The sequence below is a fragment of the Neomonachus schauinslandi genome, chromosome 12, assembly GCF_002201575.2.
Source record: "Neomonachus schauinslandi chromosome 12, ASM220157v2, whole genome shotgun sequence".
NCBI lineage: Eukaryota > Metazoa > Chordata > Mammalia > Carnivora > Phocidae > Neomonachus > Neomonachus schauinslandi.
In genome coordinates this window covers 13,306,467-13,334,356 of record NC_058414.1, presented here as the reverse complement: position 1 = coordinate 13,334,356, position 27,890 = coordinate 13,306,467, and the positions used below count along the sequence as shown (strand labels likewise).

Below are 27,890 nucleotides of genomic sequence, written 5' to 3'. Positions count from 1 at the left end.
AAGTGGTCTTTGCAAGTATTACTAGTATGTATTTAAGTTTAAAAAAGGGAAGAAAATCGTTGAATCACTATGTCGTACCCCTGAAACTAATATAGTATTATATGTCAACTATGCTTCAATTAAAATTTTTTTAATATATATTTTTTTTAAGATTTTATTTATTTGAGATAGAGAGTGAGAAAGAGAAAGAGCACAAGAAGGGGGAGCGGGAGAGGGAGAAGCAGACTCCCCGCTGAGCAGGTAGCCCGATGCGGGACTCAATCTCGGGACTCCAGGATCATGACCTGAGCCGAAAGCAGTCGCTTAACCAACTGAGCCACCCAGGCGCCCTAAAATTTTTTTAAAAAAAAGGAAAGAAAGGGGGCACCTGGGTGGCTCAGTCGTTAAGTGTCTGCCTTCGGCTCAGGTCATGATCCCAGGGTCCTGGGATCAAGCCCCGCATCGGGCTCCCTGCTCAGCAGGAAAGCCTGCTTCTCCCTCTCCCACTCCCCCTGCTTGTGTTCCGTCTCTCGCTGTGTCTTTCTCTGTCAAATAAATAAAATCTTTTTAAAAAAGGAAAGAAATGGGTGCCTGGGTGGCTCAGTCAGGTAAGTGTCCAACTTTTGATCTTAGCTCAGCTCAGGTCTTGATCTCTGGGTCATGAATTCAAGCCCTGTGTTAGGCTCCATGCTGGGTGTGGAGCCTGCTTAAAAAAAAAAAAAAAAGTATACACACACACATATATGTAAATTTGGTTGGAAATGCAACCTAACGAAATAGGTTGTTTTTTTTTTCCCCCTAGGTAATCTTAATATCTATCAGTTAATACTCCTTATTCTAGAATGAGAAAGTCCCACATTAATTGTAATTTTATTTTTATAAGTACCCTTGTAAATAAGCCTTTGCGAATGGATAGACTTTTGTCATAGTTTTATCTCTGAGTTCTTTGCGTCCTTCCACATTATGTGCAAAAATCACATGGTGATTTGTCATCAGAAATTATTATGACCTTTCAGATGTCAACTTTAAGATTCTTTCTCTTTTAATTTTCTTGATAGTAAAGAATTGGAAACCATGTAACTTGAAAAGATTTTTTTATCCAGTAATTAATCATTTATTTTTTCAAAATTTGAGAAAAAAATCCAAAGAAGCTTTACCAATACTTAGTAAATGACTTCTTGTTTTTGTTTTGTTTTTTTGTTTTGTTTTGTTTTGTTTTAGAGGAGGGCACACGAACCAGGGGCGGGGGGTTGGGGAGAGGAAGAGGGAGAGAGAGATTTTTATTTACTTGAGAGAGAGAGATCCCAGGACCCCGGGATCATGACCTGAGCCGAAGACAGCTGTTTAACTGACTGAGCCACCCAGGCATCCTGGAAAGAGAGAACGTTAAGCAGGCTCCACACCCAGCACAGTGCCCAACAAGAGGCTCGATCTTACAACCCTGAGATCATGACCTGAGCCTAAACCCAAGTGTCGGTCGCCTAACCAACTGAGCCATCCAGGTGCCCCTAAATGACTTTTTATACTTAGTACTTTTTCTTTTGTTAGTACTTGTTTCATCCAGTATACTAAGAAAAGTTTTGGAAGTCAACATGTAATGTCAGTGCAACTTTGCCAATCCATATGTTAGATCGTTTTTCTTATTACATGTTTTGGCACTGTAGATATAGCCCATTTAATGAATGGGAAACGTCTGCCACGTAACCCAATTGGAAACTGTGTCCATATTGTCAAACACATCACCTAAATTCACTTAATTTTTATCAGAACACACCTGACTGCATTTCTCCATTAAAAATAGGGACGTTAATACACATTTTGGTGAACAGGCTGTAATCCAGTAATAAATTAGGGATACATCACTAAAGCAGTCAGGTTGAAATTATAATGCTATTGATTTAATATATAAATTAAAAATTATATAAACGACATCTCATTATTTTGTAATATGTAATGGGTAGTTAAAATGATAAATTATGAGGCAAGGACTGTGAAGAAAAGCATTGGTATGGGATTCCTTTGGGAAATATGTGTATGTATTAAACTCTTGTGATCATTTTTTTTCGGAATAATCAAATGAGAATGGGATAGTAAGACAAAAAAACCAAAGCAACTGCATCAATTGTATTAGATGTGGTGTCAAATTTTTCTCATGTGTTTAATGAAAAGAAAGCATATATTGCTAAAAAGTGACTTAGAGTGACAGCTAGCCTGTAATTTTATTTTTCTTAACAGCAAGTGAAAAGCACTGAAAATTTATAAGATAAAATGTGATCAACTGTAATTGGAATATTTCATGATGTGATTTGATGAAAGTAGTTTCACACCGTCGTGTTGAATGATGATAAGTGGTATCAAACATGAATACAGTGCCTGCTCTGTGAGAGGCACTGTCCAGCGCTTACATATGTTAACATAGATTACCTCTACCTCATGAAGCAGATTGTATTGCTAATGTCATTTTTAAAGATAAGGAAACTGAGGCACAGAGGTCAAGTTACTTGCCTAACGAGACACAATAAGTGGCTGAGCCAGTATTTGAACCTGCAGAAAAGCACATAAAAATTTGGTCATCCTAGAAAACCCTGCTGGTGTATCCAGAGTCAGCAGCACTAACCTGTACATTTCAGCTATTTGTTGGGTAATGGTTATCTTTCCTAGAGATGAGTGTTGAGATAATCCATAGAGGAATCTCTTGGCTTTAAATTGTGGGAGGGAACAAAAGCCCCTGTTAGTGGGTTTCTTTGCCTGCTTTCCTCTCCCGGGGCTCTCCCGAAAGAGCATCAGGGCGGAAGAGGTGAAGTCACTCCCAGTTTCCCTACTCTGCAATATATCTGAATTCAGAATATCCCACCAGGGGCGAAGGCCACACATCTATGATACATACACACACACACACAGAAAGGAAAGTCTTTGGCGGGTTTATGATGCCTTAAAGCTTCCCAATATCAATATTTCAAATTGTACCTTTGTTTGTTACTCCAGGAGGTTTTTACACGCTGAGGCAATGCACCATAGTAAGATGGCTGAGAGGTATGCCTTTGTTTTGTTTTTGGACCTCAGGTGCATAGACTTGGTTTAATCATAATCCTTGTGTCACTCATCATTGGTCCATGCATGGCTCTCTTTTTTTTCTTTTAGTTACTTAATTAGTTATTTTAAATGATGTTAATAAGCAGCCATGAACCTACCAAATAAAAGCTAGAACCTTGAAAATAACCTACGTTAGTCATATCATCCCCTCTCCCCACCCCCTGCCCTACGACCTATCCCCCTTGCCTCCTTCCACCTGAGGTAACCATCATCCCTGTTTTCTTTTGTATATACTTTTGTTGCCATCTATATGTACTCATAAAAAGTTATATTGAAAATTTTTAGTTGTTTTTAATTTTATAAAAGGGTGTCATGTTGTTTGTAATCTTTTGGGAATGACTTTTTTTACTTAATATTATATTGCTAAGATTCAACCATATTGTTGCATATGCCTTTACTTTATAACGTGAGGTGAGACTAACTGTGAAACAGGAGGTATGAACGAACTTGCTGTGCAGGCCATTTTCAAAGATCGATGCCAGGAAAGAGGACGTAGAGAGATGTGAATTCTTTTAAAACAGTGTCAGGTGTACCCCATTGGAAAGCCTCCCTAGAGGGAAACCTCTCCAGGTTGAAGACGGCAGATGTATGACCAGGTTGGGGCTGTGTAAGGGCATTCGTAGTTATTCTGGGCAAGTTTATTAACCTTTCCAAGCCTCAATTTTCTCATCTTTAAAATAGATATAATAGTAACTTCCCATTGGAATTTTTATGAGGATAAGAAGAAAACATTTATAAATCAAACATTTATGTCTTTCTTTAAGCAAAAGTTACTCAGCAGTGTTGTCAGCTTTATGAAATCACATTAAGGCAGAACTGTTTCAGAATCGTGGGTAATCTTGATAGTTGCTAGTTATTCAGAACTCTGTGTTGATGGGTAGTCATGAGCCTGGATTACCTATTTTTTAAACTTCTCTGTAGCATAGTTTAATTTTAGAGCACTTGATTATGGAAGTAAATGAGAGGGTATTACAAAAGTAAGAAGCTTGTACTAGAAAGTTTTTCACAGATGTTATCTCCTAGCTTTTACTACTTTTTAATCCTGTTTCCATTTTCTGCAAGTGGCATATTTCTGGCCTTTCCCCCCATGTCCTATTCAATGTATGGTGTACTGTGAGGAGAACTGGCTTTAAGAGGTTGCACCAAGGATGATAGTAACATACTTTTATGAACTTGTGTTCTTCGTTCATAGTTTTACTAAATGATTATTTACTGATTCTTCAGAAGTCACAGAAAAATAGTCCAGCTGTAAAGGTGAAGCCCTGACGGAGGGGGGGGCGTCAAGGATGACTTTTATTGAGGAGTCACCAGCATGTGTCTGCAGTCTTCAGGAACGATGGGGGGGGGGGGGGGGGGGGGGCAGCTCTGGTGCTCTGTAGTAACTGTTAGCAGTTTCGGGGTGTTGTTAAGAAGTAACATTGCACACAATTGGATACTTTGTCTTCCAGCCTTCCTTTATGGCAAGATTGTCATGAGCTATGGAGTAAAAAGCGAAGGAGGCAGAAGCAGATGGGCATGACCGATGATGTGTCCACAGTGAAAGCCCCCAGAAAGGACTTGTCTCTCGGCCTGGACGACAGCAGGACCAGCACACCGCAGGTCGTGCCGCCGGCCTCCCAGCTGAAACCTCAGGGCAACTCGAGCCTAGCTCCTGGTCAGTAGCGCTTCGTGCGCGGGTTGCTCTTCTTCCCTCGTTCCGGGCCTCACGGTGATGATCTGTTTTAGTGTTAAAGCATCTGCGGCTAAAACGTTCAGGTTTATCCACCGGACTTGACATTTCCCCGTGAATTGCTTGTGCCGTTGCAAATGCCTGGCCGCGCCTGGCACCGTGTGCTTAGTGAGCGGTCAGCTCTCTCTGCTTCCTTCCTCACCTAGTGCAGGAGTTAGACAGGTACAGGAAGGCGGCCGGGACTCGTAACAGAAGCTCTTTGACACTGTTTATAATGTCCTCAGATCACTCTTAATATCCATCCCATTATATTCTAGAACCTCAAAGACTGGACTCTTCTTTTGTGCCAGATAGGACTTGAAGTAGGATAAAGAAGGGTATGTGGGGGAAACGGCGTTCTTCCTCTGACTCTGTTCGAAGAGTCGGCGTCCTCGTGAGAATGAAACCTTTTCAGTGTTGCCGGAAATGTTATTAAACTCATTCTGTCATTTAGTTTTAAAGATCAGTAGGCTGATTAGAACAGATCTGCGGATCAGATTCAACTTTTGGTGGTTGAGTGTAAATATAGAGTAGATTACCTTTAATGCTTTCCCGTGTAATCTGCAGGCTTATACTTGACCTTGGCCAGACTACATTAGAGCGCTGATGCATATTACTTTACAAACCAAGACCAATTGTTATTTGTTGGTCAGTGTTTCATTTTATTTTTTGTCGCCCCCCCCCCTTTTTTTTTAACTGTCACTGTTAAGAAGTGAGAATTCTGGTTTTGTGAAATGGGAGTGAATCCTCTCTGCCCCATTTTCGTCATCATCAGCTGTCTTAAAATTAAAAAATGCCCTTTCTGTAGAGGAGACAGCGTAGTCACAGAATACCTCTGCTGACAGAGACCTGAACTGGAAAATGAGGGCAACGGGCTCTTAGCGTGCAGCAAACAAGCTTGGCTCCTTATTTATGAATGCCCGTGGGTCACAAGAAGAACTTGCAAAAGTTTGTTTTGAGGTAACCTAAAAATAATTAAGAAGTAATAAAAAGTAGCTCAGGTTTTATAAAGAGAGAAAATAAAAGGATAGCATTAATCATCAGTGTTTCATCTTCTTGGAGTTTCTCTTCTATTCACCTTTTATGCTTAGAGAAATTGCTTATTGGTGTAGTATCCCTGAACTTATATAGTAGTATCTGCCCTCGAACCTTGCTGTTACACGTGACTCAGAGAAGCTTGCACAAGAACCTGTGTAAACCGTCACAAGTCTAAACTGAAAATTGAAAAAAAAACACCGCATCTGTGTCGCTGGTGACGAGTTAATACCCTCTCGTGTGCACATTATAAGCATGCTCCTGTAGGAGTTCTAACTTCCCAAAGTGAGTTAACTTAAAAAATGGTAATTGGAATAAAATGCATTTTATGAAAGAGTCTACAACATCCCAGTTTGAATTTACTGCGAAAATAAGGTGAAGTCCTTAGATAAGAAGCATTATTTTAGATGGGCAGTGCGGTGAGTAGAGCTCTGAGTCTGGAATCAGAGCACGTAGGTCCTGATCCCAACTCCGCCACTTCCAGAGTGTGTGTGTGTGTGACCCTGGGCAAGTGAGTGAGTGTCTCTGGATGTCAGTTTCTTCAGTGAAAAAGAAAGGGGGGCGGGGGTAACTAATAACAGAGCACGGCTTTAAGGTTGTTGTGAGGAGTAAGGGGTATGAAATGCTGAGTGCTGACTCGGTAGCTGTCCTCGTCCTCCTTCGTTCCCGTAGTTCGGCTTCTGTCTCGGGGATGGGCTGCCAGCCGTGGTCCCGAGTTCCCTTTGAAGTATTTGCCCCTGAAGAGAACTTCTTCAGAACGGGCCGCAGTCTTTGTTGTTGTAACTTCTGTGCAGTTCCATCTTAAACGTCCATGAAATTAGAACTAGACCGAGAGACGCCTTTTTCACAGTGTTTCTTAAACACTGTCCCACAAATGTACATTTGAATGTGGTCACACAGGGCTGTTTTGGGGGGCGGGGTGTGCTGTGAATTATGGCAATTCTAATCAATACAAATTTTGTCTTTAGTAAAAACAGGCCCTGGACAGCAGTTAAACCACAGTGAATTGGCAATTCTACTAAACCTACTACAGTCTAAAACAAGTGTTAATATGGCTGATTTTGTCCAAGTGTTGAACATTAAGGTAAACTCTGAGACTCAGCAGCAGCTAAATAAAATAAACCTTCCTGCTGGAATTTTGGCAACAGGTGAAAAACAGACAGATCCATCCACACCACAACAGGAGTCTTCGAAACCACTGGGAGGAGTTCAGCCTTGTTCTCAGAGCCTCCAGCCTAAAGTGGAGACTGACGCTGCGCAGGCGGCCGTGCAGAGCGCGTTCGCGGTTCTGCTGACTCAGTTAATAAAGGCCCAGCAGTCAAAGCAGAAAGATGCGCTACTAGAAGAGAGGGAAAACGGATCGGGACACGAGGCGCCGTTGCAGCTCAGGCCACCCCCGGAACCTAGCACGCCGGCGTCGGGTGAGTGTGCAGGTCGCGGACCCTCTAACGCGCTGGTGCTCACGCTCTTGATGTGGAGGGGCAGCAGTAACGCATATTGTCCAGGGGCATTGCTAGTGGAGAGGTTCTGAAAATTCCCAGGGCACCACTTACAGGTGGTTTTCTTAGTCCGTTTACTCCTAGGAGCAGATTCCTTAACAAGTTATCCATGTGTGATACGGCTCATTGTGAAGGCCATAGAGTTTGTCATGTAAACCTGTGGTTAAGAAATCATCTTTTACTCCAGCTACAACAACAAGATGGTATTGACCAAGGCAGAGGCTTTGTGTGTACAGGAGCTTTGTTCTTCGAGCCATGAATAGGGAGATGTGAGGTACCTTTGAAAAGTCAAATGCAATTAAATTTTGCAGTCACCATACGCTTAAATGGTAGCAGGCAATGTTAGTACTTACATTCCTCTTTCCTTCCTTTCCCTTCCCTTCCCTTCCTTTCTTTCCTTTCCTCCTTTCCTTCTTTCCCTCCTTCCTTCTTTCCTTCCTTCCTTCCTTCTTTTCTTTCTTTTATTTTCTTTTATTTTTTTTCCCAGAGATGGAACTTCTCATGTTCTTTACAACCACCCATAGGAAACATTGACTGTTTTGAACATCTCGTTTTCCATGATAACTTTTAACTCTCTTTTTTTGTTTTGTTTCACTTAGGGCAAGATGACCTCATTCAGCATCAAGATATGAGGATGTTGGAGCTCACACCAGAACCGGACCGGCCTCGTATTCTGCCTCCTGATCAGCGACCTCCGGAACCACCGGAACCACCACCAGTCACTGAAGAAGATCTGGATTATCGGACAGAAAACCAGCACGTTCCCACCACTAGCTCTTCGTTAACTGACCCTCACGCCGGAGTGAAAGCGGCCCTGTTACAGCTGCTTGCTCAGCATCAGCCCCAGGATGACCCCAAAAGAGAAAGCGGTATTGATTACCAGGCAGGAGACACTTATGTGCCCACGTCAGACTACAAGGACAATTTTGGATCCTCTTCTTTCTCTTCCGCTTCTTATGTTAGCAATGATGGTCTAGGAGGTAGCTCCGCTCCACCATTGGAACGACGTAGCTTCATTGGAAACTCAGATATTCAGTCTTTGGATAACTACAGTACTACTTCATCTCATTCTGGTGGTCCACCTCAGCCTTCTGCCTTTTCCGAGTCATTTCCCAGTTCAGTAGCTGGATATGGAGACATTTACCTCAATACCGGTCCCATGTTGTTTAGTGGGGACAAGGACCATAGATTTGAATATAGCCATGGCCCCATTGCAGTCCTGGCGAACAGCAGTGACCCTACCACAGGGCCAGAGAATACTCATCCTTTGCCAGCAAAGATGCACAACTATAACTATGGTGGTAACTTACAGGAAAACCCGGGCGGCCCCGGCCTCATGCACGGGCAGACCTGGACTTCTCCTGCCCAGGGACCTGGATATTCACAAGGATACAGGGGACACATTAGCACATCAGCTGGCAGAGGTCGAGGCAGAGGGTTACCATACTGAGTATCTGTTTTTCCTCAGGCACATCATTTTTATCTGGAAAGACTTTTCTAGCTGCAATTTAAGGCAGCAATCCAAGAGACTTGAATAATATTAATTCAACAACAGCTTTATTTTTATGTGGAAAAGGGTCTTGCATACAATAGTTAAAAAAAAAGAAAAAAAAAAACCTTTGCTTAAATCCATGCTGTTCTAAAAACTAGATCTATTGATTGTACATCTTCACAAATTCTAGTTAACAGTTTTATTTTGTATTCTTGCAGTTTTAAGTGGATGCTAATCTTAGGGACATAAGAGTCTTTTATGGCCCTCTTGCAGATCTTCTGAACTATGCACATTTGTGCTTTTTTTGTAAGTTTGGACCAACTTTTATGTAACAACCAACCAACGCCTCCCTCCCCCCTCCAGTTTTACAACAATCAGAAAGGGCACTGATTTATTTGGTATTTTTCTTTTTACAAAGCTACCTTTAGTCAAAGGTCACTGTCAGTCTTTGCACCTGCTTTCAGTGTTATTGTGAAAGGTGTACTTTGTGCTCACTTCAGAAAATAAAACACAACCTTTCTCTTGATGCAACAGTTTTATAAAAAAAAAAAATGGTCAACGTTATTTTTGTTTTATTTTGCAGATTATCATAGCCGAGCAAAATGCATTCAAATGAAATAGTGGGTTTTATATGAAAAATCTGGGGTGGGGAGGGTAAGTAAGTGCCTTAACAGGTAAGCTTAAGGTCTGAAAAAGCAGTTAACCTTTACACCCATTTGTCTTCTAAAGGGAATCAATACACTGTATTGAAGAGTCAGGGAGCTCTCCAGTGTTTCGGGGCTGCCTCTCAGTTCCCGCTAGATCCGTTCCCTCTGCCTATCCCACTTTCTTCTTTCCTGCCTGCCTTTGGCCTGTGTGACCTTCCACTATCACCTCGTCTTGATAGGAGAGTGAGAGCAAAGAAAGGGACTAGAACTCCAGTCAGGACCTTGTTACTTCCAAGAAATTCTACAAAGTTGTGTCATTTCAGTGGTTGAAAGTAATAGCTAAATGAGAATTTCCAAGTACCATTTCTTTTCGGGCTGCCCTGCTGTCCCCGTTTCCTTTTGCCATGGATCATTGGAGGGCAGTCGTGTAGAGGCAAGGCTTGAGAAACAGAATTTGCCAGATTCTATGAAAGTTCATGGGGGGGCGGAGAGAGGGGTGGCAAACATCATATCTTAAGTTATGCAATTGCCATTTTAAGAAAAAATTAACTGTTCAGTTTGTTAACTAGAAACATTGCCTAGATTGAACTTATTGAAGCAAAAAAGAAAAAGTAGTGAGAGAAAACCTCTTATCTTCCCTCCTCTCATCTTCTGTGAGGGTTTTTATGACTTCTGCCAGACTTAGAGCAACTTTAGTTCATTTTAACATTTTTTTTTCTTTTATTAAAAGCAACAAAGAATGATGGACTAACCCCTATGTAAGCTGTAATGGTGTCAAGTCTCACTAACTTTTTGTGCATGCTCACGCGCACACAGAATTATAATAGTTCTCGAAAGGAACCAAAGGTGAAGAACCAGTGTTTCCATTATCACTAAGTGGGAAAAGAAACTCTGGAAATGAGAGTTGTGCCAATTAACCATTTTGTTTTAACTGTTCTCTGGGTAACTTACTTTTTGATTGGAATTGTAAATTGGAAGAACTGTTTTAGAATGGAAATGGTTCCAGTTCTAAAGTCAGTCTTTTAACCCCCATGCCCTCTATCTGACTTGTGAACCTTCATTTCAAAACAGTATATGGGAAACATTATAATTTGGTGACAGTAAGGATATTTTAAAGTGGATATTTGACCATTTTACTGCTATAAAATGAGTTGATGTCAGTTGATCATTTTATTTTTTCGATGGAAATTTTTTGTTGGGGAGAAAGAAATGAATGGAAGAAAAATTATTTTGCTTTTATTTGAATATTGAGTACTAACAACGTATAATAAAACTACATTGCAGGAAGTGAAGAAATATTTTGAAATTTAGCAAAATAGCTACAGTATTCAAGTATCTGAAATTTTAATATGGTGAGTCTTAGCGCTTTAGACTTTCCTGTAAGTGACAGTATCTAAGTTATTCTTAATAGTCACACTCGATAATTCTGCTGACCATAGCAGCTAACCTAAAATTGAAGATATTTATGTGACATGAATAGCCTGTGTTTTAAAAATTAAATATTTTATATAAAAGTGAACTGTGTTTGGATAGTTTTTCCAACATTTCAGTTATGTATTTATGTTGGGCGAGTGGCTGGGAGGACAGGGAAACTGTTGCTTGAAATTGGAAATTTGAACTACAGCTTCTAATATTGCCCCAAGACATCGTTAATTGTGAGACATACCAATATTTTACGCACCACTTAGAAAAAAATGTTGCCAATTAAACGACAACACAATGCTAAGTTGCATGAATCGTAAGATACTTCCCAAATTCAGAGATGTTAGTCTACGAAAGAATCGATGAAATACGATAGTAAAAACCTTTTAATGCATCCCTTCCATACCATTTAATACTTGAGTAAATTTGGTTTCATAAAAAGAGCAGGGTTGGAAATCACTAATTCCGTAGGTTATAATTGCCGTAATCCCTGAGTATTCTTGAGTGAAATCTAAGGAACATAAAATATCACTTAAGTTTCGGGGAAAGAAACAGGTAAGTCAGATGGCAACTATGAAGATGAAAGTTGAAGGCTCAGAAGCCTGACCTACCAAAAGAAGACATTTCATTGTCTCTCGTGAAGTTGCCTTTTGTGTTTCCTGACCCAGCAGGTTTTTCTGCATGCGACTCAAGTCTTCGGTCCATTCTTTGTTGGGGAGTTGTAGTCACCCACGAAATTTTAAGAAACTCATTTTAAGGGGTTTATTGATGAAAATGGCTTGGGGAATTTGAATTAAGATAATGCTCTAGCTGTGATTCAGGGCTTCGTTCTGTAAGTGAATATACATTTGGTGCCTGCCGAGCGCCAAGTACTTGGGACGCGTCAGTACGTTCTAGCACCTGGATATGTCCGTAACCGCAAAGGGCAGTGGTCTTTGCTACTCAGCTGTATCTAAATTATGCTTATGTGAATGCAAGAGATGAAAATGTGAGTGTGAAATTTTAAGGCCAAATTGGAATAGAGAAATAACATTCCAGAAAGAAAGAGAACGACTGGAAACTCTATCATGAAAACAAATTTTAAGTTGCATCTGGCCAGTTTGTAATAGGCCAATCTGAAGGAAATACTGGGAGCTCAAGCCAATTTTACACAACTTTTCACCATAGGTTTTTTTTTTTTTTAAAGATTTTATTTATTTATTTGAGAGAGAGCATGACGGGGGCGGGGGGGGGAGGGTCAGAGAGAGAAGCAGACTCCCCGCTGAGCAGGGAGCCCGATGCGGGACTCTATACTGGGACTCCAGGATCATGGCCTGAGCCGAAGGCAGTTGCTTAACTAACTGAGCCACCCAGGTGCCCCTGAACAGAATGTTCTAATAATCTAGTATCATCTGGTTTGTCCCCTCACTTTATAGCTAAGAAAAAGATTTAGAGATGGGTTACCTGGGGTGTTCCTCTAAGCCTTATCTAAATTCTGCAGGAAACACTTAACTTTTTAACAAGAAAATAGACTTAAAATAGTTACCAGTGTTTCAAATAATTAGACTACTGAACAACTAGTTTAACACAAATGGCTTTAAAAAGTCAACTTTAAAAACTCAAAAAATAGAGAAATAGACTAAAAACTCTAGAAAAATGAGAAGCCTATAGAGGATGAATAGTTTTTAAAAAGGAGGTTCCTCTTTTTTGTTTTAAGACCGTAGTTATTTAAATATCTAACAATTAGGTAGTAAGACAGAATCTTTCATTTAAATTTGTTTTCTGTTTGTAGGAGGAAAATCATCAGCAGGCCTCTACAAACATTGCTTTTAAATTCTTTCAAGGTTTTATAATTTCCAGTGGTGTTATGAGGGAGCAACGGTTTCTCATTTACCAAAGCCTCTCCAGATGATTTCTTAAAGTGCTTTTAGTTTAATTAAAAATAAGAGCTATTAAGAACAAATTAACAAGCTATCAAGGGATCCAGCTGAAGATGGAGAAAACAGAATTTTGACCATAATGGAAAGAACTTGTCCTTTGAATTTTGTAGACTAACAAATTTTGTGGGTCTTACTCCTTTTACCATGTCAAATGTCCTATTAAAAAAGAAGTTTTAGTTCTGATTGCATTCAAAATGAGGCCCTGTAAATGAATATCCCCTTGATTTTTTTTTCAAGTTAATCTGTTGTAAGGGTGTTGTACTTTTTTGCAAGAACTTTTAGTAAAGTCTTGTAACTGTGAAATCTGATGTGTTTAAGCCATTTGTTTAAAAAAAAAAAAAAAGGCTGTATATGATAGGCTGTAAATAAACTGCCGTAAGAATTCCAGGCCATTTTTAGCCTTGTTTTATTCTTGCTTATATCCAGAACAGACTTTCAGGAATAATCTTTTCTGACAAAGAGGACTACTTGTTATCCATTGTGCCACGTTTTATGGACAAAGCTTAAAACCCAAAACATTTATTTTTCCCTTTTTAGCCTGGTACACATTCGACAGTGTAGGAGCACATCCAGTCATAACCATTAATATTTAGCCTTTGATGGATGTATATGAATGCGTATCTAATCTTCCTCTTAATGGGTTTATATTGCCCATAAGTTTGTGGTTTATTTCTTTTCATTTAACACATTGTAAACATCCTTCTCTGTCAATAATTACATTCTACCCTCTTCTTAATGGTTGTCAATTATTCCTTTATAGAAGAACCATAACTTAAAATTTCCTTATTGCTGGACACAAACTATTTCTAACTTTTCTGTTATAAATAACAATGTGCTGAAAATCCACATAAATGTACAAATACATGTGCTTTCCTTGGCATTGCTGGTGGAAGAGTGTACTTCTAAACCTCTGCTGAATCCGAATTGCCCAGGAAAGGTCTGCAAGTTTTACATTCATTCCTATTACTTTTCATTTAGCTCTGTTAAAACTTCTAAATCTGCCATTTGGACAGGTGATAGATCATCTTAATTTGTATTTCTTTGATTGCTAATGAAATTCATTATTATTTCATGTTAGCCAGGTATCTTTTGTTGCATTAACTATTCATGTTTAATTATTAGGTGTTTATCTCTGTCGTTTTGAAGAGCTCTTTGTATAAAGAAGATAGCCTTCTGTAAACTGTAACTTTAAAAATACTGTATGGTGTGTTTTGATGTAGGAAAATTTAACATATATATATATATGTAGTCAATTACACTCTATTCCTATGGTTTCTCCTTAGAAAAGCTTTCTCCAAGATGATTTTAATTTTCACACAAGTTTTGTTTTACTTCTCCGGCTTTCTACTCTTACACTTTAATACTAAACCGTCTTAGAATTTAGTTTATTAGATGTTGTGAGGTAAGGGTCCAACTTTATGCTCTGAGTGGCTAACTAACGATGCAAACAGCTCTGGTGAGCAGTACATCCTAGTCCTAGGTTGTAAATATCATCTATGTCTTATTTGGGTCTATTTCTGGGCTTTCAGTTACATTCCGCCCTGATTTCTTCTGTTACAAATTCGCTTGGATTATATCTTTATAAATTATGCATCTGTCACTTTAGTCTTTTTATCACTGTATTTTCAATTCTTAGAACAATGTGTAGTACATTGCAGACAATAATACTGTTGTAGGACGGAACTTAAGTGTCTCTTTTTCAAAGTTTTGTATTCTTGCCTGTTTATTTTCCCCTGTGACTATCAGAATCATTTTGATCACTTTCCCCACGGTATCCTGTTAGGGTCTTAACTGGAAACATTAAGTGTTTAAATTTACTTACGAGTCTTTAAGTTGAGAGCATAAAATTTGGGTTTTTTGCATGTTCCTCACTAAAAGTTCCAAAATTTTCTTTACCATAGTTCTGATATGTTGGTATTTTTAAAAAGTTTCCAAAAAATATTTTTGTTGCCTTTAGAAATGGCCTCTTCTTAGCATTATAAGTACTGTAATATTTTAAACTAGTCACGGCATAAATAGGAAAGATGTCATGTGGGTTTTTAAAAAACTGGCCACATTAACTTTTATTACGATTTTTAATAATTTTCAGTTGATTGAATATGATAACAATGGTCATTCTTCCGATTTTATGAATATCTAATTTTTAGTATTTCACTCCTATGTATAATTTAAAGTACAGATTAGAAATAGAATATTATGTTAAGAATATGCGTGAAGCCCATTTATTAGGATCAGATGTTAAATTTTTTTTAAATGACTTTTCAGGGTTTACCGTTAGGTTTATATAGATTTTCCCCTTTGAGCTATTGATAATAGACACCAACTATGTTAGTAGAATCTAATATTGAGCCACTCATTTAAAATGCTGTGTTCTATTGACTAACCCTGTATTTAGGATTTTGTATTTATGTTTATGCATAAGAGATAAGTCTAGTTTTCATTAACAGGTTTTGATAGCTTTGCAGAATAAACTGGAAAACTATCTCATGTTTCATTTGATTTAGAATAGGTTATATATTGTGAGAATTATCTATTTATTGAAGTTGACACTGTTTTATTTATACCCAGATATACCTGACTCTTAGGAAAGTGATTTTTTTCATTTTTCTACCTCCTCATGTGTTCTTGCTCTGTTCAGGGTTCTGTTTCTTGAGTACATCTTTGTAATTTTCCTTTTTCTGGAAATTCATCATGTGGTCTGCCTGACATTTAAAATGTTTTCGTGGGGTGCCTGGGTCGCTCAGTCGGTTAAGTGTCCGACTTCAGCTCTGGTCATGATTTCCAGGTCCTGGGATCGAGCTCCCTCTCACCCCCCCGCTTGCCTCCCTTTGTTGGCTCCGTACTAGTGGGGAGTCTGCTTGTCCCTCTCTCTCCCTCTGCCCCTCTCCCGCTCTCGTGTTCTCTCTCTCTCATAAATAAAATCTTTAAAAAAGTAAAATGTTTTTAGCATATAGTTGCACTTAATAATCTCAGTGTTGTAAATACATATATTATCTATTATAATGTATCCTTTTTGTGTCTTCTCTTAGACTGGTGAGGGTTTGCCCCATTCTATCTCCATCCTTTCTCTCACCACCAGGGAAGAATGATCTATTCCTTATTTTCTCATTTTTTTCCCCAGCATTTTGACTTTGATTCCTTTCTTTTTTTTTTTTTTTTAAAGATTTTATATTTTTATTTGAGAGAGAATGAGAGAGAGCAAGCACATGAGAGGGGGGAGGGTCAGAGGGAGAAGCAGACTCCCTGCCGAGCAGGGAGCCCGATGCGGGACTCGATCCCGGGACTCCAGGATCATGACCTGAGCCGAAGGCAGTCGCTTAACCAACTGAGCCACTCAGGCACCAAGAATGGTGTGTTTTCATTATTGTTTTCTAAATATTTGGTGGCCGCAAATTTGATTGCTTGTTTGATCTAAGGATTATTTTAGGATAGTGTGTTTCAATTTCCAGGTGGCTGACTGGAAATTTTTTTATTTTTTACGTTAGTTTTTTGTTAATAACTTAGAGTTTCTATTACATATAGTCAGTGCACACAGTCTGCCTTTGAGAATTTATTAAGGATTTCTTTTTAGCCGCTAAGCAAACACATTTTGTAAATATTTCCTGGTGCTTTGGTACAATTTGAAATGTAACCATTGAATCAATATTATTAATTGAATACTGGTAAGATTCTCCAGATCTTTACTACCTGTGCTTTACTTCTCTCAAGGAGAAATGTAAATTCTCATACTGCTCTTACGTGTTTTTCCTTATATCTCTAATCCTCTTTGGTTTATATATTCTGTGCTACATTCAGGACCTACAGGTTCATAACTTCATAATCTTTGTTCCATTTATTCAAGTTTTTAAAAACCTTTAATTCTACTAGGTCCAGTTTTAATATTATCACAATTACTTGGTCTTTTGTCAGTTTATTTTATACTCTCTTCTTACCTTTTTTTTTTTTTCAGTGCCACCTTGCTGGCTTTGTTTTTAACCTTTTGTGAACTTACTTTCTTTTTTTCCCTTTTTAAAATTTGTGTTTGGGGGCCTTCTGTTGATTTGTAATGTTCCTATTCAGCTTTAAATGTTTGGAAGACGTACGTAAACTTACTTTTTGAATGAGTAACCTCAGGTATAAAGGAATTGCTGTAGACCGTCACCTCTATAAAAAGACATTTGCCGACTTTCCCTATATTTTAGCCCTCTACTGCCTTCAGTATTTTTGGTAGTAAAATTCATGATTTTATACTCATTTAAAATAATAATGATGTTTCAGCTCTGTTACATAACTATTATAATCATTACCTAAACCTAATGCCAATAGAATATATTGGGATAGAACGTTAGACACGTTCATTTTAAGATTAGGAACAGACAAAGATGCCCACTATTAGTTACTACTTGGTATTCAATATTTTGTGGCAGGTCTTTGTCACACAGTTAAGAAAGAACTGGGGAGATGGAGGAAGGAAGAGGAAAGTAGGTTTGGAAAGGAAGAAAGAGTTCTTCATGGCAGACTGTCAATGTAGGACACTGAAGAGAATCTATAGGAAAATTAATAGCGTTAATATGCGATTTGAGAGAGTTGCTAGAAACATTTACACCGAAGAACAAAGGGCCAAGAATAGCCAAGGTAATTTTGAAAAAAAAAACAAGAATTTGGACTTGCTCTACCAGACATTAAGTTTGCTGGGACAATTGGTTATATACAAGTACAAATATTAAAGCCAAAAAGAGCAAATGTTTAAAATAAACATTTTTGTGGGTCTGAATGACAAAAATTAAAAACACTGAGGAAGGGAAAATGCACTATGACATAGTTCCATTTCTGAGTATCTTACTCATAAAGAATCTCATTATTTACAAAGTAATAAGCATAAACATCCTAAATATCCATCTCTTGGAGAAGAAATATTGTTACAGATAAAAGTATAGTAAGATTCCAGTTGAGTAAAGAAATATGTCTGTAGTGTATAGAAAAAGATTTTAAAACCTAAAACTGATTGTGGGTTATTATATAGTGCAGTGGTTTAAAAGGCAGGTTTCTAAGCCAGCATCAAAGTCTGGCTTTACCAGGTATTGATCTGATACTTAGACAAGTTATTGAAACTCTGGTTCTCAGTTTTCACACTTGTGTAATGGGTACAATACTAAAGTTTTACGGGTTAAGTAACTTGATAGTGCCTGGTATACAGTAAGTGCTTCCTGAATATTTGGTCTTGTTACTGACAGACTGGGTGGGAGTGATGAAGGACAAATTTTGCTTCTTCATTCATGCTTGCTTTTTATCTTAATATCTTTTTGTAATAAAATAAATTTTAAGTTGGAAGATACCGAGTTTAGTCAACAACTAATACACTCACCCTTGAGGCTTTCCACAGAATATAAAAACTGTCGTGAAATATCTTCTGTCTGGTCTCATCTTAAACATCAGAAAGAAGTGACTAACGGAGAACTGTCTGTGTGTAGTTTATCCATTCTTTTTCTTTTAAACACTAACGTTTACTGTCTTCAAATTCAGAGACATGATTTCTTCCTCTCCCTCCACTGGAGGAGGTAAGAGTAGGCTAGTTCCATGTTTGCTACAAGGAAATGGTCTAAGTCCTCCTGCATTGGAGCCTCTCACTTCGGAAATTTAGGTCTCCACCAACACTCAGATCGGCTGTCTTGGGCCCCACTTGCATACAGAAGCTTCAGCCTTGGGTGGGCATCAGAGTCACGTGTCAGTTTTGTTTTTAATTTCACACTTAAACTTTTATGTAACTATAACATGGATATAGTAAAGTAACAGTAAGTGCATCTAATGCATTTTTATATATGTTTACACCCATGTAACCACCACCCAGATCAAGACAGACAACATTCCTCTCACTCCAGAAGGTTCTGCTCCTTCCCAAGCAGTACTCCTAGGAACTACTCATCTCACTGTTATCACCTTTGGTGGTTTTGCCTGTTCTTAAGCTTCATAGAAAGGGAGCCAGACAGTATATACTCGTATTAACAACTTTGTTCCCAATAAGTTTGATATATGAAACAGACAAATACAACTTAAGACTGGCAGAAGAAGAAATGGAAAAGTCTTATTTCTATGAGAGGAGTTGAATCTATAATTAGAAACTTTTCCCTCAAAAAACAAAACAAATATAACTGTAGGCTCAGAATGCTTTGCTAATGAAATCTTCCAAACACGGAAAATGCAGTGATTCTACACAGCTCTTAGAAATTAGAAAAGGAATATGTTCCAACTCATATTATGAGTTCAGCATAATCCTGACAACCCACACCTGACATGGACTTTACAAGAAAATTGCAAGCCAATATCTCTCACTGAACATCCCTAACAAAATGTTAGAAAATCCGTATTTAAAAAAACAAAACAAAACAAAACAATGATGGAGGTATGAGGACCAAGTGGAGTTGACTCCAGAAATGCAAGGTTGGGTTAAAATTCATTAACCAATGCAACTTACCACATTCACATGATAAGAAAAACTGTATCATCATCTCAGTAAATACAGAAAGCATGAAGATTAAACATCCAGTTATGATAAAGATCCTCAGAAATGGAAGGGAACTTCCTTAATTTGATAAAGGGTATCTGTTTAAAACCAAAGTTAACATACCTAATGGAGAAATAGCAAACCCTTTCTCCCTGAGGTCCAGACAAGACAAGAATGTTTATCACTGCTGCTGGTCAGTATTTTACTACAGGTTGGAGCCATAAGACAAGGGCGGGGGGGGGGGGGAATGTAAAGTTTGGGAAAAAAAGAAACAAGAATGTCTTTATTTGCAGACAGATAATACAAAAGAAACTACAAACTGAATTAATTTAGCAAGGAAACTGAATAAAAGATCGAAATGCAAAAATCAATTGTATTTATATATACTAGCACAGTTGGAAAATGAAATTCAGTAAACATCACTAACATTAACACAAAAAAATCAAATAGGAATAAATCCTACAAAAGATGTACTTCTATACTGAAGACTACAAAACAGGGCGCCTGGGTGATTCAGTCGGTTTGAAGCGTCTGCCTTCAGCTCAGGTCATGATCCCAAGTTCCTGGGATCGAGCCCCGTGTCGGGTTCCCTGCTCAGGGGGAGTCTGCTTCTCCCTCTGCCTCTCCCCTTCCCCCTGCTCATGCTCTCTCTCGCTCACTCTCTCTCAAATAAATAAATAATCTTAAAAAAAAAAATTCAACTACAGGGGCGCCTGGGTGGCTCAGTCAGTTAAGCGGCTGCCTTCGGCTCAGGTCATGATCCCGGGGTCCTGGGATCGAGCCCCGCGTCGGGCTCCCTGCTCAGTGGAGAGTCTGCTTCTCCTTCTCTCTCTGCCTACTTGTGCTCTCTATCTCTCTGTCAAATAAATAAATAAAATCTTTAAAAAAAAAATTCAACTACAAACATTGCCAAGAGAAGTTAAAGGAGACCTAAAAGTATGGAGAGAAAGAGAGAGAATGAGCTAGCTCATTATATATTAAGCTCACAGATTGGAAGCTTCAATATTATTATATCAATTCTACTCATACTGGGCTGTCTATAGATTCAATGCAATCCCAATCCCAGCAGAAGGGTGTGTGTGTGTGTGTGTGTGTGTGTGAGAGAGAGAGAGAGAGAGAGAGAGAGAGAGAGATTGATACATCAACATTAAAATTAAAGGGCAAGTAGCAAAGGAACGAGGATGGCCAAGGAAACCTGGAAGAACAAAGTTGAAGAACTTACTCCATCAGATCGTCCATGCTTAATGAAAGCAACAGCTTTTAAGACTGTGGTATTGACACAAAGGTAGACGGGGACCAATGGAACAGAATAGAGTCCAGAAATAAACCCCTACATACACATTCACCTTCATGTAATTCAGTGAGATTAAATAATCTTTTCGATAAATGTTGCTATAGTAATTGGTATCCATGTAGGGGAAAAATGAAGCTTGAGTCCTCTATCATATCATATTCAGAAGTTAATTAGAGAGAGATCATAGGCCTAAATGTGAAAGATTGAAAAAGCAAAACTTGTAGAAAATAAGAGATTTGTTTTGACTCCGAACAAAACACAAAAGCACTAATAGTACTTATTAAATTTAGGAAGAAGGTCATGTTTTCTTGTAATTACTCTAAGTGGTATCTTCAGATCCAAGTAGAATTCAGAACATTTAAGCACTTTTACTCTCATCTTGATAGTTTGTAGAACGGCCTTAAGTAACATTTTACTGGAATGGTTTCAGCTTTTTCTCAAAAGACACTACAGGAAACACTCAAGAAATTAGGACCGCATTTGCTGTAATTGATTCTTTAACCAGCGCTCTGGTGTTTACTGTGTTCGGCATGGTTCTAAGCCCTTTCTAAATATTTTTTTTTTTTTTTTTAAAGACTTTATTTCTTTATTTGACAGAGAGAGAGAGCACAAACAGGGGGAGTGGCAGGCAGAGGCAGAGAGAGAAGCAGGCTCCCCCCAGAGCAAAGGAAGCCCGATGTGGGACTCGATCCCAGGACCCTGGGATCATGACCCGAGCTGAAGGCAGTCGCCCAACCAACCGAGCCACCCAGGCGCCCCTGCCCTTTCTAAATATTAACTTATTTAATCCTAATAAGTCTTAGGAGCTGGATACTAGTCATAAGTACATTTTACAGAAGATGATACTGGTGAAGAAACATTAAGCAAATTGCCCATGGTCACATAATCCATTATAGGCAGGGTTGGGGTTTAAACCAGCCCCATGGGGGGCTGACTTTTAAACAGAAATTTATTTCTCCCAATTCTGGAGGCTGGAAGTCCCAGATAAAGGTCCAGCAGGGTTCAGTTTCTGGTACGAGCTCTCTTCTGACTTGGAGACAGCCACCTTTTCCCTGTGTTCTCCCTTGGCCTTTCTCTGAGTGTGTGTGGGGAGAGAGAGAGAGAGAGAAATAGAGAGAGAGGGAGAGAGGGAACAGGCACACAAGCTCTCTGGCATCTACTCTTCTAAGGACACTAATCCTAGTGGATCAGGGGCCACTCTAATAACCTCATTTAACCTTAACTACTTCCTTACTTCATATTTAGCTACACTGGGGGTTAGGGTTTCAGTTTATGAATTTGCAGGGAAGAGGGGGAGGGGGACACAAACATTCAGGCCATAACAATCAGTCTTGCTCTAGAGTCCACTTAGAACCACTTATTTTAAGGCCCACATAAAAACATTTTCTTGAAGAAACTGGTTCAGGGAGAGATTAGCATATTGAGCACACTGTCCTCCAGAAATGTGTGTATGTTTTTACAGTTCAGTAAGAGCACTGGAACTCAGGCCTCTGTGTCCCCGAAGTTTTTAGAAATTCTGGGAAGATAGAAAGCAAATGAAGTTGGAGAAACTTGAATAGAAAACAATGAACACATAAGGGGAGACCACACGGTGAAAAATTTCAGAGACATTCCAAGCTCAGAGCCACTAAATATAGATCCTTCTGATGCCAGTGGAATTGGTGTAGCAGAAAACTATGCACAGAGAATCCACTTATGATGAGGGTAGGGGGGAGATGGGGGGGGAATTCTATAACGGGGAAGAAAGTTTGCCTGGTACCTGATTTTTAATGATTATGAAAGCTATGAAAATACATGTATTAAATTTATAGTTAACAAAACTTGTTATAATTGCAAATGTACTGTTAAAAGGATACCAACTGAATCGCTTTTTTTGTCTTTTGGGATGTAATATATATTTTTTAAGATTTTATTTATTTGAGAGAGAAAGAGCACAAGTTGGGGGGTAGAGGGAGAGGGAGCAGACTCCCCGCTAAGCAGGGAGCCCGATGTAGGACTCGATCCCAGGACCCTGAGATCATGACCTGAGCCAAAGGCAGACGCTTAATGACTGAGCCACCCAGGCGCCCCTGTGATGTGTAATATTTCTGATGGAGCAGTGTGATAACACAGTGAGACCACCTTTATTCCAGGCTTCATTTTTTTTTTTTTAAGATTTTATTTATTCATTTGAGGGAGAGAGAGAGAGACAGAGAGCACAAGCAAGGGGAGAGGGAGAAGCAGACTCCCTGCTGAGCTGGGAGCCAGACATGGGGCTCGATCCCAGGACCTGGAGATCATGACCTGAGCTGAAGGCAGATGCTTAACCATCTGATCCAGTCTTCATTTTTGTAATCCCTTCTTCATCCCTCTGACTTTCTCCTTAAGGACATCTGGCCTTGACGCATTTTGGAAACCACAGCCTTCTGTAGGAAGGAATGACTCATAATCCCATAGTTCTGAAAAAAGGCAGGGTAGTTTATCTTTTTCCCTCAGTCTTATCTCCTCCTATGTCTTCCACCTCCTGAGGCAGAGACTTCAGCGTTTCAAGCCTCATGGTTTTTGCAAGCTGAACCTAGAAAGGATTTCTGCTTTCAGATAGGTCACCTGTGGCTGGACGCAGCTCTTTTCTTGTAGGCTACAAGAAATAGCCAACATATTCCAACATCCTAATTTTTTCCCCTACCATTTTCCTAATACTACATTTTTGTAGGTGCACAATTAGTGTCCCAACGTATAAGGCGACAATCTAGCCAGATGCAAGGGTCATCCAAACCTGGGACAGTGGGGATCACATTGTCCAATTTTATACCTCCTTCACCTTGCCATTTATATACACTTTAGGAGGTGCCACTTGAAGCACCCCACTTCCTTTAACCACATTCTCTATCAGGTCAGCACTTTTTGGTTCCACATAACAGGAACTCCAGCTCAAAGCTGTATAAGCAATAGGAAATTTATTCTCATAAAATCCAGAAAAAGTTAAGCTTCAGAGATGGTGTCAGGACTCCTTCTTTGCTTCCTTGTACCTTTCTTGGTTTTGTCCTTCTCTGTGTATTGGTTTCATTTTCAGTGGGGTCGTAGGACTGTTGTGACTGTTCCAATATCACAAACAAAACTCTAGAGCAGAAGGATCACCTCTTAAGAATTACATCTCATTAGCCAGAACTGAGCTACATACACATTGCCAATTCAACTACTGAAAGGAGCAATGAGATTATCATGGTTAAAAGAATGTTGGAGAGTCACTTCTTATTAAGCTTTCATAAAAAAAGAAAAAGGCGGGCGCCTGGGTGGCTCAGTCGGTTAGGCGTCTGCCTTCGGCTCAGGTCATGATCACGGGGTCCTGGGATCAGGCAGGGAGCCTGCTTCTCCCTCTCCCTCAGCCCCTCCCCCTGCTTGTGCTCTCTGTCTCTCAAATAAATAAAATCTTTAAAAAAAGAAAAAGAAGAAGGCTGACAAAAGTAAGAATCAGAGTTCTTGGGTGTTAAACACAGGATTGCAAACAAACAAAAAAGTGGATGGGCTGTAGAACTGAATATCCACAGCTGAAGATCAAATCAGTGAGCCTGAGTATCAAGCTGGGAAATGCTGGGGATGATCCTCCCCAAAATTCACCACGAAAAATTTAAATGAAGAGAAGTATAAAAAAATTGAGTAGGAACATAGATAAAGATATCCTGATATCCATCTGATAGGAATTCCAAAAGGAGAGAACAGGGAGAATGGAGAGGAGGAAATAAGCAAAGAAGTATTAGAAGAAAATTTCCCTGAGTTGGAAGAGGCAGGAGGCTTCTAATTAAAGAGGCCTGGAGCAAGACATATGGTCAAAGATTCACACGTGAAATACATCAAAGTAATAGCTCAGAACTTTAAATTTTATTGGAACTTGAGATTTATTTATGTTGAGGAAATAACAGAAAGAGACTGTCAATGAAAGAGAGAATCAGCCTGCTGTCAGAACCCTCATCATTAACACTGGAGGTTAAAAGCTACTGCCAAGTCTCAGGGAAATAACTGTGGCCTAAGAACACCATACTGGTGTGTTCAGGTATAGTTGTGGTCCCCGGGCCTTCCTGCTTTGACCAACGCCTGGCTCTTCCCTAAGGACACCAACAGCCCTGCCATCTTCTCAAGGGACGGCTCTTTTCTCTCCCTTGTACCACTGGGCCTGGGATCTAGTTAGGTTTCCTTCTTGACCTTCATTTTCGGTTTTAGACTGCTCTTGTTCCCTCCTTAGAACGACTCTCATGTCATCAGACTGTTTCACGCACTTCTCCCGTCGTGGTTATTTTACTGACCTCTGAGTTATTCTTCTCTTTTCACCCTCCCCTCCCCACCCCACTCCATCCCCTGCCCATTCTTTGAGAATTTTAATTCCTGGCTCACTCCCTCTTGCCTATTTCTATCTTGATTTCAACATGTGGATGATCTGGCAAATCTTGACTTGTTTCTTGACCATTTCTCCAATGGTCTTATCCTCCACCCCATCGCAGCAGCTCATACCCTTGTCATATGCTGGGCTTTATCAGCACCGATGACATAATCCCCCCCACGAATCTCAGTTTCCAGCATACTGCTTACAGTGATATTTGAAACCCCTCCTAGTAATGGGCTCTGGCTACCTGCTTCACTAGAATCTCGCCCTCATCTACCTCCTCAGCTGCCTTGGGCACCCCCTTGCTTTCCTGTACTCACTTGAAAAAACGAAAACCCTGTTCAGACCCAAGCTGCAGAAACACTGTTTAGATCCGCTTTACGCCCGCATGCGCACAGCTGAACATAGTTGGGAAAACAAGCCATGCTGACCAGTTTCACTTTCCTTCATGATCATGTCTCATTGTGGACCCACGAGGCTATCCTACAATGTCATCGGTTCTAGAACGCACACGTCTTCACACTAAGTGTCCCTGGCATGAGGGTGTGTCCTACAGGTGCATTATGACACGTGATGCTTTAACTGGCAGGGTTTTTGCTTTTCTGTGGTTCCTGATAACATATTGGTGTGTCTTTCAATGAGCGGCATTGAAACCTCCTCAAACCTCCTGTATTAGTTGCAGGAGCTGTGAACGCTGCCTTCTTGCCAGGTAGTCTCATGGTCTGCCTTCTGTGTGCGCCCACATGTCATGGCCATGTACCCAAATTTCCTCTTACGTGGACACAAGTCATATGATTAGGGCCTCATTTTAACGAAATCACCTCTGTAAAGACCTAATCTCCAAATACAGTGACATTCTTAGGTAAGAGAGGTTAGGACTTCAACATGGGAATCTTGAGGGGACACAACTGAGCCCCTAACACTCTCCCATTCTCACTTTCAGTTGACGATGTTGTTCCCTATTTTACAGATACAGAAATGAGAAATTCCAAAGTTCCTACCAAATCACCTCCACCTTTCACTAACTGCCCCCAATTTCATTAACTCCTTTCCTGTTACCCTGGATAAACTATCGGGACTCCCAGAAAAATCTCTTCTTGCCAAACCAGGAACTTCCCTCCAGCTCACCTCTCTTTCCCGGGTTACCAATTTTTTCCCATAAAAACTCCGAGGGCACCAGTTTTTTGTTTTGTTGTCTTCTTCTCTACTTCCAGCCTCTAGAAACGTGTCTGACACACCATACAAGCTCAATATCCAATGAACAAATACTGATTTTATATGTAAAGAGGAAACCCTTCACCGGAAGTAGAATTATAACAGTATATCAAATGAGAATAAAATGACACAAAGTTAAGTCAGTCAGTCCAAGAAAGAACACTTGGTAGGAAAAAGCAGCAGTTCCCTGAAGGAAAAAGCCTCAGATATTAGCATATACCAGAGGCAGGGGATTCAGAGAGAACTATGGCCAATGAAAAAACTCACTTTACTGTCCAGATAGAGAGACTTTGCTGTTCTTTTCAATTAGGGTATGTTATATGTGTGTTTTCATTTCTTTCCCATCCTAATGGAACCCTTCCTTCCTCTCTTCCTCCTCTTCTCTCCTCTTTCCCTTCCTTCCTCCTTCCCTCCTTGGTTCCTTCTTTCTGTCATCCTTCTTCATCTCCTCCTCTTCCTCCTTCTAACTGTAAATAACCTGTCTCCTTTCCACCACTGCATATTGAGTGTGGTGAATTGGTTAAGTATGTGATTCAGTCACACTTTGCCATAAGGAGTTGTACTGTATCAAACCTGAAAATAGGGAACAACATATCGTCAACTGAAAGTGAGAATGGGAGTGTTAGGGGCTCAATTGTGTCCCCTGAAAAGAGAAATACAGATCATCTAGAGCTTTTTTGAACTTCAGTATGGATGAATAATGAGACAGAGTTGTCTCTATAAAAAGAAGTGTTTTGTCATATATGGTAGCTACATTTTATCAGGTGTGACTATTTTAAAAAGTGTATGTATGCTGAATGCAATGAATCCTGGATTGGATCCTAGAAAAGACGATCAGTAATGGAAGGCTGATGAAATCCAAAGCCTGCAGCTTAGTATTCTTAGTCTTGACAGATGTACTGTGATTATGTAAGATTGTTAACATCAGGGAAAGTTGTGTGGAGGCTATATGGAAACTCTCTGTCCTATCCTTGCAACTTTTCTGTAAATCTAACGTTAAAAATATAAATGGAAAACAGGGTATGTATAAAGAAACCTATAAATGGCAACAGGGCTGCTGGGAGATGAATGTCTTCTTACTTAGCATTCATTTTCCCTTTGTCAAGAATATTCTGCTTTCTACTGGGAAGCTATGCATTCCTTTGCTCTCAGTCTTCATGATTCAGAGAGCCGCTAACTCTCCTCGGCCTCTGCCGATGGCGAGTGCCCCAGGTGTGACCTACAGATCGACACCACATTCTCTGAGTCACATGAGCCTCAGGGATGGGCATGTCACTTAATCAATGTGAGACTCAATTCCAAGACTCTTGTGAAACTAAGAAGGTAGGACCTCTCCTTCCCACTGGGGCTAAGGGTTGGATCAACCTTACTGTCACAGAGCCAGTCTGCTGGAAAATGGCACCAAGACAGGAAAGAGCAGAACAACCAACCAAAGGGAGCAAACCCAAGAACGGATAACATTATCTAAGCTCCTCTATCCAGCCAGCCTTGGACTTGGGTCAATAAAGTACATTTGCTGTGTAGGTCAATTTAAGTTGGATTTCCTGAACCTTGCAATTTGAATCCAGTACAATAATGTCTAACTATAATGGGTTAATACTAACCTGTTCATCTAGCATGATACCTTTTAAAAAAGTATTTGTGCATATAAAATCTTCGGAAAGATTTAATCCGCTAACTGGATTGGGGTCACAAGACTTTTACATCCTACTTTACACATTCCTGAATTGTTGGGATTTTTCATAAGGA

General features: G+C 39.7%; 1 protein-coding gene across 2 annotated transcripts in view; it reads left to right on the top strand.

Moving 5' to 3' along the window:
* The window catches only part of CDK13 (cyclin dependent kinase 13), a 121,576-nt gene extending 111,839 nt beyond the window's left edge, over positions 1 to 9,737 (top strand). Inside the window, exons 12-14 of one of the 2 annotated variants that reach the window (XM_021703746.2) lie at positions 4,521 to 4,726; positions 6,964 to 7,236; positions 7,914 to 9,737. In XM_021703746.2, the coding sequence (XP_021559421.1) occupies positions 4,521 to 4,726; positions 6,964 to 7,236; positions 7,914 to 8,764 (1,330 nt within the window). In that variant the 3' untranslated portion in view covers positions 8,765 to 9,737. Of the gene's footprint in view, positions 1 to 4,520; positions 4,727 to 6,783; positions 7,237 to 7,913 lie in introns of both variants that reach the window. The other variant, XM_021703745.2, reaches the window with a different exon arrangement.
* The last annotated feature ends 18,153 nt before the right edge of the window (positions 9,738 to 27,890 follow it).